This window comes from Medicago truncatula, chromosome 6, assembly GCF_003473485.1.
Source record: "Medicago truncatula cultivar Jemalong A17 chromosome 6, MtrunA17r5.0-ANR, whole genome shotgun sequence".
NCBI lineage: Eukaryota > Viridiplantae > Streptophyta > Magnoliopsida > Fabales > Fabaceae > Medicago > Medicago truncatula.
This window is the reverse complement of record NC_053047.1, coordinates 1,352,061-1,364,354: the sequence shown is the minus strand read 5'-3', so window position 1 is coordinate 1,364,354 and position 12,294 is coordinate 1,352,061. Positions and strand designations below refer to the sequence as shown.

Sequence of the window (12,294 nt, the reverse complement as noted above, 5' to 3'; positions counted from 1 at the left end):
GATATAGAAAAGAAGTTCTCTAAGTTTTCTGGTAGAAAAAAATTAAGTGAGTTGAATCTCAAGTACTGAATAGGATTAGAAAAAATATTTCTTTCTATCTCAAGTACTAGATCTTTATTGAATTCTTACCAAAAGAACCAAAATGCATTGCCACATTCTGAGCAATAAAAGTAAAACAAATGGTAAAGTTAACTAATATAAGAAATGGCAACACAAGGTCTCCAACAACTTTAAAACATGTTCGGAAAAAAAAATAGAAACGACAATACACATATAAAAAAATGAGGAAAAAATGTGTTTGTTGTTAGAGTGAGTGGGAACCCCAATCAGTTGTTTTGTTGTTTGTTATTTTTGGAATGTTGAGATGTTTGGTTGGAAACCAAGGATTTTGTTGGGTACTTCGGTTCTCAATAAAATATTTGGTATGTTTTTTCTTATATGATTTCAAGGAGTTGGTGTTTCTCCTAATAAAGAGAATTTTGTTGAAGTTTATGAGGATGAAAATAATGGGGTTATTAGCTACGGGTTAAGATGGTGGAAAAATTGGCAAAGAAATTCATGGTTGTTATCTTCTCTGCATTTTCAATTCAATTTCTCTCTAGTTCTACATGGTTTTCAATTCTCTGAATCCATTTGTGAGACCTCTCCTTCCTTTTATAGTTGAAATTGAATCTCCGTTTTTTTATATAATGATTTTTTTTATCGAAAGAAAATTGTTTTTATTCATTTTTTTATTATATTTTTTAGTACCATAATTGAAATAAAAAGTGAGGGGAAATGTGTGGGAAACCTAACATGGTGTACTAATATTCTGTTTTTCTTTGTGTGGCCAAAAAATGATAAATTAAAAAACTGCCAAAAAGTAAAATTATTTTACATCAATAAATAGTAAAGTAGAGTGTACTAGTATTCATTTTATCTAGGGATGGCAATGGGTATCCAATGGGCAGGGTACTACAGTGTCCGTCCCCATACCCGCATTTATAAAAAATACTCGTACCCGTGCCCTTACCCTCGTGGGCAACAACTTTAGTCCCCTTCCCCATACCCTATGGATACCTAAGTGCCCATACCCACACCCATTACCCGCACTTTAACTATGAAAAAACAAAACAACAAAATTACAAATTAAATAAAACTACGATCCCAGTTTTTTAAAATTAACTCATAAAATAATATGAATTGTGGTATTTAGTCAAATAGAAAACATCCAAAATATCCCTAAAAAATTATACACCGACATGATGGAGTTGTTATTGTATTAAACAGTTGTTTGGTTTAAGTTTAGGTTTAGGCTTAAATAGCTAAATTAATTAATTAATTATACATAAAAAAAAATTATAATATTATATAAATATGTATATGCGGGGTTGCGGGTCTGGGCAGTATAGTACCCTTACCCGTGCCCATACCCATTTAATTTTATGGGTATTACCCGTACCCGTGTCCAGACCCATAAAAGTGGGGTTTTACCCTACCCATTGTGGGTATTTTTTGCGGGTATCCATTGAGTATGGGTTCAATTGCCATCCCTAATTTTATCTTTCTTTTTTTTAACTTTTGTATATTATTGAAGGAGAATCCAAATGTGCAATTGAACCTGTAGTTTCAACTTTCAACTATTGTTTCTTTATTGTACTATTCAGTATTAGTTTGGTCTTCACAAATATAATGGAATTAGTGCACTGTTATTAAAACAAGTTTGCTTTTATATGAAAATATAAATACCATATATAGTTGAAGCAAGATGTACATTTAGTTCAATTTTTTCTACTGGATAACTTTATTTTTTAACTATAATAGAAATTTAATAATCTGTTGGGTAAATATAAATATATCGTCATTACTCATCAGTGTTGTTGAGACAAATTTGCATTTATGTTTTGTTTACTCACCAACAACATAACAATGTTACCATTTTCTTATAAGTTATTCGTTTTAAACAAAGAAATAGGGTATAATTCTAATTTATGCAAACACCTTTCATTGATTGTATAAATAACCTCCAGTTCTAGTGCAGCAGTGGCAGGGTTGGGCCTTTGAGATGTGCATTCAACTATATTGATTGTTGTTTTTTAGGTACCTTAAAATTGCTGATCTAGCTGAAGAAAAAAAAATCGATTGAGAGTTACGACCTGATCCAATTTTATAAAGAGATAATCTTGATCTCCATAAATGAGTGAATAGAGAAACTGAAAGAAAGGTATTGAATATAGAAAGAAAGGATTGACATTTACAAATCTAAATTATGCATTGAGATCTTACACATTTATAGTTAGCTAATGATCTATTACTAACTTTCATAACTATCTTGTCAAAACAGTTGGTTAGTTAGTTAGCTACCTAACTAGTCAATTACTTGTGAAGCAAGTAATCGTCTAATCTATCATATTTTCACACTTGAACATATTTTGTTACAACCCGATTTAGAATGAATTTGAGGTGCCTAAAAAGCATCTATCATTATACTTGGCCTCTTTACCCATATTTTGTATTCAAGTAAGCTCTTTTTTTATTTTTTGTCTAAAGATTGGTTTGAACTTGCGTCACTTTTTTTTTCCAATTTGTTTCATGTTTTCAAACATTTGTAAAGGAAAAAAATTCCTGAAATTTTAATATTCGAGAACTTAATGAATGTCGATATTGTTGTCACGCTTGTGCAAACTTTTAAACTCTAATCTTTCTATTATATATTGTTGTTGAGTTTAGCTCCGAGAATTCGAACTCTAAATTCTCGAGAACACATAATTCATCAATAAATAGACTCTTTAACCATTTGAATTCAATCACTTTATTAAATTTAATTAAATTTAAGTATTTTGTTATAATGGAATCATTTATTTTAAGAATTAAAATTATGATGTGATAAGATAAGATAGTGATCGAATAATTATGTAATATTATTATCACTATGTTATCATCAAAGTTTTTACCAAATAATTTGGCAGCAGGGTCGTTTTTATGAAATTGGAGGCTCGACTCTCATAATACAAATATGCCCCTAATAAAATAAAAACAAAATTATGCGAAAAAGATAATATTATTGTGATTATTTGAAATAGTTTTCTAAATTGATTGATTAAGTGATTATACAAATTGGATGAATGATAGCATTGAATTATTGTCCAAAAAGGAGAACAGGGGGTATAAAGAATAGATGTATGTTAGATTTGTGGTGGTTACCGGTGTGTGTAGCGGTGCGCGGCTGAGAGATGGAGGCCGGAAGGGAACGCAAGAGGGGTTGATAAAAAGAAAGAAGTAGCTTCGTTGTTGGAAGAAAGAAGAACAAGATCATTGTTTTTTTTTCTTTGATTGAGGGGGTGGTTATTAGCTATAATTTAATTAACTTTTATGAGTAAATAGTCAATTTCCCCCCTGAAATTGTAAGTTTAATCAATTACCCCCCTGAAATTAACAAAAATTCAATTACCCCTCTGAAATTTCACAACGTTAGTCAATTTACCCCCTCCGTCAAATTTTTATGTTAGTGAACATGACGTTTTGCAAATACCCCCCCTGAAGTTTTGCACTTATGTGCAAAATGCCCCCAAACTTAAAAATTTATATTATTTTTTTCTTAAAAACAAATAATTAATAGTTAAATATTAAAGCTAACTATTAATTTTGGAGTTTGGAAAAACTACATACATATATACATCAAAATAGGGAAAAATGTGTATTTTTAAAGTGACAATAATGGTTATTTCTAATAGACAAATTATTATTTTTAGAGGTTTATAAACAAATTAATAATCAGATTTAAATTTATATTTTCTCCTTCACCATCTTAGTCTTTTAACTCCTTCAACAATTTGCTCAAACCATTTAAACTACACAACCCTCAATATTAATCCACAAATCATCCCATTATTGTCACTTTAAAAAATACATATTTTTCCCCATTTTGGAGCCTATTTTGATGTATATATGCATGTAGTTTTTCCAAATTCCAAAATTAATAGTTAGTTTTAATATTTAACTATTAATTGTTTGTTTTTATGAAAAAAATAATATAAATTTTTAAGTTTGGGGGGCATTTTGCACATAAGTGCAAAACTTCATGGGGTATTTGCAAAACGTCATGTTCGCTAACAGAAAAATTTGACGGAGGGGGTAAATTGACTAACGTTGTGAAATTTCAGGGGGGTAATTGAAGTTTTGTTAATTTCAAAGGGATAATTGATGAAACTTACAATTTTAGGAGGGAAATTGACTATTTACTCTAACTTTTATAGGAATATAGCTGATGATGCCATGCATATATTGAAAGTTTTGCTTCAAAAGGAATTCAAAATCTTATTTAAGATGAGATACATCATATTAATACATACATACGTACATAATCCAAGTTCATAGTTTCTCATATATATAATATATCATATGATGAAAGTTTATAGGCCTCTTCATTGCAGACACACGACCTCTAACCATGAGATTATAGCTTCCAATGTAGAACCGTGGCCACATCTTTTACCTAACAAACAACAAAAATTTAGTGGTGAAAGTGAAACACCATAAATTACACTTTGCTCTTAACTTGTTTATTTACTTATATATGCAACAAAAGTAACATTATTATAATATAATTTGGAGCTATGTAAAAATGATTGATGGAGAATATATAATTTCCATCTACATTTATTTATTTTGGAATTTAGCTTATAATTAATTAACAAGGGTAATTACATATAGTACATTTTAGAGAGGAGAATACTTAGGTAATCAAGATGTGGTCATTGATATATGGTTGATGTTCATACGGAGAAAGTTGAAGAAAGGCCAAATTCAAGTCCCCAAAGCTCAAAAGATCCTTTCACAAAGTCATAGTATCCTCCTTTTAGTGCCAATGTTTTGTTCACCAATCCCTCTCTCACAAATGGGTAGGTTAGAAGGTTTCCAAGAGAAACATTCACAGCTTCCTGCACATAATTCAAATTTTAACTTGTAAGATTCACTAAAAAATGTTTCTTGCCGATCATTTTATATCATCACTGTCTGCAACATATTCTCTAACACTCGACTATTTGTTGAAATTCATATCTGATGAGTCCTATATGAAATTAGACTAATAATATAGTGTTTGAAAGAAAATGTTAGAGATCGCTTTTGAGCATTTACTTTTATAAAAAATAAAGAGTGTTCGAAAGAGTGTACAAAATTTGTTGATATTCGCACTAATCTGGATTTTAACATTCGAGAAGTGCTAGCAACGTAATCTTTCCAACACACACTCTTCTGATAGTTGAAATTCAAATGGATTATGTTAAATTATGTAGTTCCACATAAATTTTGTGAAGTTCATATGGATTTCAACCGATAAAAGAGTGTGTTGTTGACATAAGTTTATTGCTTGTGAATTGGTTTGTACTCTTCTCTCATACCTTCTCACAGTGTGTGCATAGCTCTCCAAAAGGTGCATCTCCATGCTTTGCCTTCACCTTTGCCTTTGCAGGTAAACCAATTTTGACCCACTCCTCAATGAAATCACTGCACACAACAAAATAAAGGGTGGAAGATTATTACTAGTGATTATTTTCTCTCTTCCTTGACATTAATTAGGTTGAACTTTGTCCAAAAATTTGTCAATGTCTATTTATACTTGGATTGATGGTGATTGTGGAAGAATTACAGTCTATTATTGCGACTTTAACAAAAACTACTTTTTAAAATTCAACAAAACCGCAGTTTTGTCATAGGTACCGTTAATCCAATCATGCACTAAGTAGAGGGACATGCCCAAAATATTCAAATAGGTAAAGTAAAAAAATGACTTACGTGGAGTAGGCTCCATCAAATGGAAAAGACAAAAGCCCCTTAATACCACCACAAGCACTGTGTCCAATGACCACAATGTTGGAAACCTATAGAAAAATAAAAAATTGTTGAGTTAATTTTTGTTTTTTTTTTTTACAGTTTATCAATTTTCATACTATAGATGAAAGTGTGTAGTTCATTTATCTTGTAGTACTATACCTTGAGATGCAGAACAGCATACTCAATTGCAGATCCAGTTCCAGCATATTTTGCCTGTTACAAATTAAGCATATATAGTCAAACAAAGAAATTACCTTTTTTAATTTGAGTATAATTTGTATTGAAAAAATCTATGTAATACTGACACTTCAGATTGAATATATGTCGGATACCAATATGAAATAGAATCATTTTACATTTGATCACTTTTACTTTCTTAAAGTATTACCACGGTGTACATGTATCGGTATCGTGTCCGTGTTTGAGTCCATAGAGACATCTATATCAAAATGATGCATTGTTTTTTGTGTATAATTGAAAACAAACCTGGTCATATGGTGGAACCATGTTAGCAACATTTCTGACCACAAAAGCTTCTCCTGGCTGGAAGTCTAGCACATGAGATGGGCAGACTCTTGAGTCTGAGCATGCAAACACCATAAACTGAAACAAGTAAACAAAGGAGATGTAAATTTAGTTTATCGTTGCTTCCGATTTAGAAATGAATTTATATTTGGTCAATAATTTCGAGGATTCGGTCTCTCTCTCTCTCTCTCTCTCTCTCTCTATATATATATATATATATATATATATATATATATATATATATATATATATATCGATCACTACATCGACTAATTATTTGCATACCGGGGGGGCTTGGCCTTTGGCAAGTTCACCATACAAAGCTGGTTTTGTGCTGTGGAAAAAATTAATAAAATTGAATGAGAAAGCTTAAGCTACAAGAAATTAAAGATATAAGTAATTAAATTGAGTTTAGTGACTAACTCATATTTCTCTTTCTTGAAGTGAAGGAAACCAGTTTTGATCCTCTCTGAGGCTTGATCAGATGTTGGAACACCATCAGCTGATGCTGTTGTTCCTAGCTGAGCTGTAATTTGCTCAACCTTTTCAGCTGCTGTGGCTTTCAATTCAGTCTTCTCCCTATATTTGAAAGATTATAAGATAAGATAAGATATTGCGTATATGAGATTTTAGAAATAATTATCGTTGAAGTTAGGTTATTTTAATGATCTGATAATTATGAACGATTGACGGTGTAAAAAATAGATGAATGAATTAATATTGTGTATATAATTCTAATAGGAGAAGTTGTTTGAGATTTACCTCAACAATTTTTGGAGTTCTTCAATAGCTTCATCATAGCCCTTTCCCATTTCTTCTCTCTTGAATAATTAAAAAAAAAATGTTAGTTGAAAGAAATAATTATAAGTCAATGTTAAAAAGAAATGAGAAATAATGAAAAGTGATTTTTTGACTTTCTAATAAACATTTAATGAAATTTTAGTCTTTATGGTACATATGAAAAATATGGAAAAGATTAGCACAATGATATTTAGAATTCCACCAAGTAAATAAATACTATAAGGTCTGAGAAAAGTTCAAATTTGATATGGTATACTTAATTTTTGTATGTGTTGAGATTAATTTAGTGCTAATTTAGAAAAAAAACTAGTTTTGAATGGACCTTTTCTTCTATGTAGTTTGGATTTTGCTACTTTATAGAATCGTTTAACTAATCAATCACACACTTCCCTGGTCCCCTATACAAAGCAAATTCACCTAATATATAGTTTTAATTTTGGTATACTATTTTTTTTCTAATAAATTTTTTTGGTTATTTATATGGTGCTGGTTGGTGACACATGTAATAACAAGAATAAATTCGTGCCATACATTTGTCCCTCAAACCTAACTAAACTTACCAATTTGATAGATTGCTAAAGAAAGATCAAATGGAGTTCCACGTGAAAACTATAATTAATGCATGTCATCTAAAACACACATTTTGATCCAAAAGTACAAATAGAATTTTGGGTTTCTTACAATTTTGAAATACAAGAAATTTTTTTTTTTTTAAAAAAAAAAAAAAAAAAAAACACAACTAGAAAAATAGCTAAATCCTTTTCTCAATAAAAGGTAGTTAACTATATACATTTGGCAAAGACAAAGATTTGCCATTAGGGGACCATTAGCCAAAGACACAACCAAATTATGTCACACAAAATAATCAAATATATCCTTAGAAGTGCCATGACATATAGATATATGTCCCACTTTATCTAAGAATCAAACAATGTTATAATGTGCTATCACAAATTGCATGTTATAGTAAACTATTTAACTCTAAATTTCTCTTTATAGCATAGTTGAACAAATGAACAAGGCATTATTTTAATTGCAAAAGAAATGTATCAACATGAGTGTATAAGAAGTATTTCAATCCAATACATGACATTAGAAGAATTCAACAAATATAATTTAAATTCCAAAGTGTATAAATTTTAGTGTATATACCAAAACTGGGGTGATGATAGGAGAAGAAGATGAAGCAAAAACAGGCTTGTCTTGAATAAGAGAAGGGAAGTTAGAAGTGGAAGAGGAAGAAGAAGAAGAGTTAAGAGATGCAGAAACAATAGGTCTCAATGTAACTTTTTTAATAGAAGTTTTTGTAGGGGACAAAGAAGAGAGACTAAAGCCGTTTATGGAAGAGGTAGACATTGTGACAATGAAGACTCAAATCACAATGCTATATAGCTATATGATGATGTGTTCCATGACCAATTGGGTATCCCCATTTTAATGTAACCAAAGGTAGATAATGAAAACGAAAGTTAAGCTAAGGAGAGCTTCATTCCTATCTTTTTAGATGAGGTTTGAATGTTGGAGATTAACTACAAGAGAATGACCATAACCTTAAGGTCCCTTTGGATTGCCTTCTTCTTGTCATTTACCTTTTGTTCTATGTTTTCTCAATTTACCTTCACAAATCTATCATCTTATTTACACACACAAAATGTAAATTGTTATAACCCCCAAGTGGTTGAAATATTAAAGTACAATTATGTTATTTGAACATTAAAATATAGATATTACATCTGACATCGTATGTTTTATCTGTATTTCTCCTAGTTTTATCTTCTGCAACATACGAGTTACAAATATATCAAAATTGTACGTATCAAAACAACGTTTCTCATTAACGTATGACATTGCTTGTATATGACTTCTTATCTTAATGGTTTGATTTCTCATTAGTCCTTTTGAGGCGGGGTAAGAATATAATTCTCGAACTCATTGAGTTTATCAATGGTTTCCTACATTAGCATCGAGCTATTTCCTTAATCTAAACTTTTCTTATATTCTTTTACTCAAATGTTCTCTCCACATAAGGTAATTCTATTCCGGACGTGTCGAACACTAAATTCTCATACAAGATTTAATTGCTATATTTTTCAATTCATTAAAAATTATATTTTTGAGTGCTTAACATACATTGGTGTATATGGACCATACCATTGTGCTACAATGTAAATTGACCATTTCGTTGTGTTACAATGTATATGGGCCATACCGTTGTGTTACTGTGTAGATATTATCTATGAGATTCACGTTATTTCTTATGAAAATTTCAATATCTGAAAAAAGAATATGTGGTAGTGAATTCCAAGGTGGTTAAGAGGTTATTGATGATGTAGGGTATAAGGTTGTCTTGTCCCTTTGAATTTGTGTATTGAGATATAATGCACTCAATGCCGGTTTGCCACGTAGGTGAAAATGCAACCACTTTTCTCCCAACTGAAAGGGACAAAACATATGGTATATTGTTCTATTGCAGTAACTGTAAGTTCAATATTCTATGTTTTTCCTACAACTTAGGAGGACTAATTCCATTTATAACATAGTATTAATCTATGTTCAATTATGTTACTAACTATATCTTTTTATGAACAAGAATGTTACTAACTATATCTTATTTTACAAAAAAAAAAAAAATCATATTTCATCACATATTTACTGTTTTATCATATATCAATTGTGATGTTTTTACTTTGATGCAATATTAACAGACGTATCCTTTTACTTGGTGAATAATTAGATCGTTCTGTGTTTCTTCTTTGAATATCGTTGATCTTGTCTTATACATGAAGCTTCAATGTGGTTGATTGATACAGAATGATCCAACAATTCACCAAGTAAAAGGAAATATCATGTATTTTTGCTTGGTTGATATTCTGATATGTAAACTTGAAAATTGGGAGAATAAATTTTTTTATTTCTTTACATTGAAGTTGAACTTATTACAAATTTTTTTATTTTATTATGATATTAGTACGAAGTGTCCACCATCGTTTAGCATTGATTAATCTCTGTCAGGGAACATGTGTGATACGTAAAATGGATTCTCCTTTTTCAAGGGAATTTTTTTCATATGCATGAGTCAGAAACCGAACCCCTAACCATATGCTTAAGGAGACCAAATCCCTCACTACTTTGACCAATCAATTGTTGACAACCTAGTACAAATTCTAATGAAGGTATTTTGTATATAATCACAAATATGTCATTTTGTCAACAATAGCAAGTTCAAGATAACTTCGATTGAAAATATTGTACCCTTGGAGAAAATAATATTAATGATGCACATTTTGTCAAAAAAAATAAAATTAATGATGCACATAAATGTGTTATGGTTGGAAACTTTGCCGTTTTATATTAAAATCATTTGACAAAAAATAAAAGCCTAATTTTTTTTTAATAGCCTCTCAAGGATGAAATTGAATATAACTATAGTACCCAATTTATTTTTGCACTATTTAAGTTGAAGATCCAAGAAGGAAATATTGAAAATAATTAAATAACAGTAACTTCTATCCGTTGGAACCAATGGTTCATATATCATACGTTATGGAGAAGAAAAGCAATGGATGTTATTAAAGATAAAATCCTATCCTTGAAGCTTCAAATTTGTGGCTCTTGCTCTATTATCTATCTATTTGTTGCCACTTCTTTTTTTTCTCTGAGAGACAATGTTGTGTTGAGCCTATATATCCACGAACAAGTAGTTTCATATATCCACAAATTTATATTTCTGCCATATTTAACTAACATTATTATTAAATGATTTGACAATTGTTTTTCCCCGTCTCTGTTACTAAAAATTTCTCATTTTTTGGACATGTATATCAAAAACCGCACAGTTTTTTTCCATAAGTTTACATTTAGATCACATAAATTTAGTGATACATACATTAGAATGATGTTGGAGAATGGAATGTCCAATTAATTTGCATCATATGAACCGTGTTTCTTAAAAAAAAAAAATCACATGAACCATGTTATTTTGTGCAAAAATAATTAATTGGGAAAATATATGATAAGAAAGAAAAAAAATAAAAATATTGAGTGAGTGAGAGAGATAAGAATTCCTCTTTATAAGCACAAATTACAAATCATAATGTTTTATGTTGACTTACTACATCACGAGGTTATTAGCAATATATATACTAGGTTAATAGGTCTTTATCCTTGTAATATAGGTGATTTCCGATTTTTCCCCTGTAAATTTTTTATTTTGATTCACACCTGTTAAATACTTTTGTTTCGATTTACCCCCCTAATAGGCCAAACAAAAACGAAAATTTCTTGAAAAAATAAAATAAAATTGGTTTTTGTTTGACCTATTAGGGGGTAAATCAAAACAAAAATATTTTACAGGAGTGAATCAAAATAAATTTTTTACAGAGGTAAAGACCTATTAACCCTATATACTATTACCTCTTAAAAACAATATACTATTAATGGTGTAAATTTTACAATGATGTCCAATTATACATCACTATATAGTTATATAATAATGTGTGTAAACTTGTTTTAATAAATAATATTACAAGCTAATAAAAAAAATAGTATTACAATTATGATAGGATGGAAATCTTATTTGTATATAATTATTATACAAATTAAGCTCCTATTGAACTTTTTTTTTAAAGAAGCACCAATTGAACTTGATCACTTTGTGAAGAAATAAAATATGATCATTGAGTAAATTAATCATGTGTAAATACCAACAAAAAAAAAAAATATCGTGTGTGTTGTCTCTATCTTTTTCTTACTAAATCGAAGTGTTCCTGCGAATGTGATCTACTTGATAGACTAACGTCTCTAAAAAAAAAAACATATACATCGTTCATAGATTCTATTTGAACTCAAATAATTTATACTACAACAATTATTATAGTGTTGTGTGATTTAACTAGACTTTTATACCCAAAAATCAGTGACCATATTAGACTAATTAAGGTAGAGAGATAGAGAAAAACATACACTCTCACACGAGGCTGCACCAAAATCAGTGACCAGTCACCACTAATGAAATGATTTATTGTCATTGTGATAATCAAGAAGCAAGCCAAATTGAAAAGATTAATAAATTGGAAGATTTTGGTTTCTGAAGAGATTGGTTGAAAGATTTGAGCTAGCAAAGAAGAAAATTTTGGTGTTGGATTTTGTAATGAG

General features: G+C 29.8%; 1 protein-coding gene across 4 annotated transcripts; it reads right to left on the bottom strand.

Moving 5' to 3' along the window:
* Window positions 1–4,270: 4,270 nt before the first annotated feature.
* On the bottom strand, window positions 4,271–12,249 carry LOC11428425 (carbonic anhydrase, chloroplastic). 4 transcript variants are annotated; one of them, XR_003013361.2, is made up of 10 exons: window positions 8,293–8,561; window positions 7,102–7,160; window positions 6,763–6,918; window positions 6,625–6,673; window positions 6,301–6,417; window positions 5,974–6,027; window positions 5,776–5,861; window positions 5,382–5,487; window positions 4,696–4,919; window positions 4,271–4,474 (listed from the first exon to the last, which is right to left on the bottom strand). XR_003013361.2 is itself a non-coding variant. In XM_039835243.1 (10 exons), the coding sequence occupies exons 2-10, from the start codon at window positions 7,149–7,151 to the stop codon at window positions 4,436–4,438; spliced, it is 816 nt and encodes a 271-aa protein (XP_039691177.1). In that variant the 5' UTR covers window positions 7,152–7,160; window positions 12,103–12,249; the 3' UTR covers window positions 4,271–4,435. The 4 variants fall into 4 exon arrangements, 3 of the variants coding, with proteins under 3 accessions (XP_039691177.1, XP_003618281.2, XP_024642457.1); XM_039835243.1 differs by lacking the exon at window positions 8,293–8,561 and adding an exon at window positions 12,103–12,249 and having other exon boundaries at window positions 4,761–4,919; XM_003618233.3 differs by having other exon boundaries at window positions 4,761–4,919; window positions 8,293–8,563.
* Between the last annotated feature and the right edge of the window lie 45 nt (window positions 12,250–12,294).

What these genes read in the sequence shown, in the direction of transcription:
- LOC11428425 (XM_003618233.3), bottom strand. Translation starts at nt 8,496, where the DNA reads ATGTCTACCTCTTCCATAAACGGCTTTAGTCTCTCTTCTTTGTCCCCT. An exon ending in CCAAAGGCCAAGCCCCCCCG is followed by an intron (nt 6,418 to 6,624) that starts GTATGCAAATAA and finishes TACTTGTTTCAG; the next exon opens with TTTATGGTGTTTGCATGCTC. An exon ending in GCCTTTCTTCAACTTTCTCC is followed by an intron (nt 4,475 to 4,760) that starts GTATGAACATCA and finishes GTTGTTTGTTAG; the next exon opens with GTAAAAGATGTGGCCACGGT.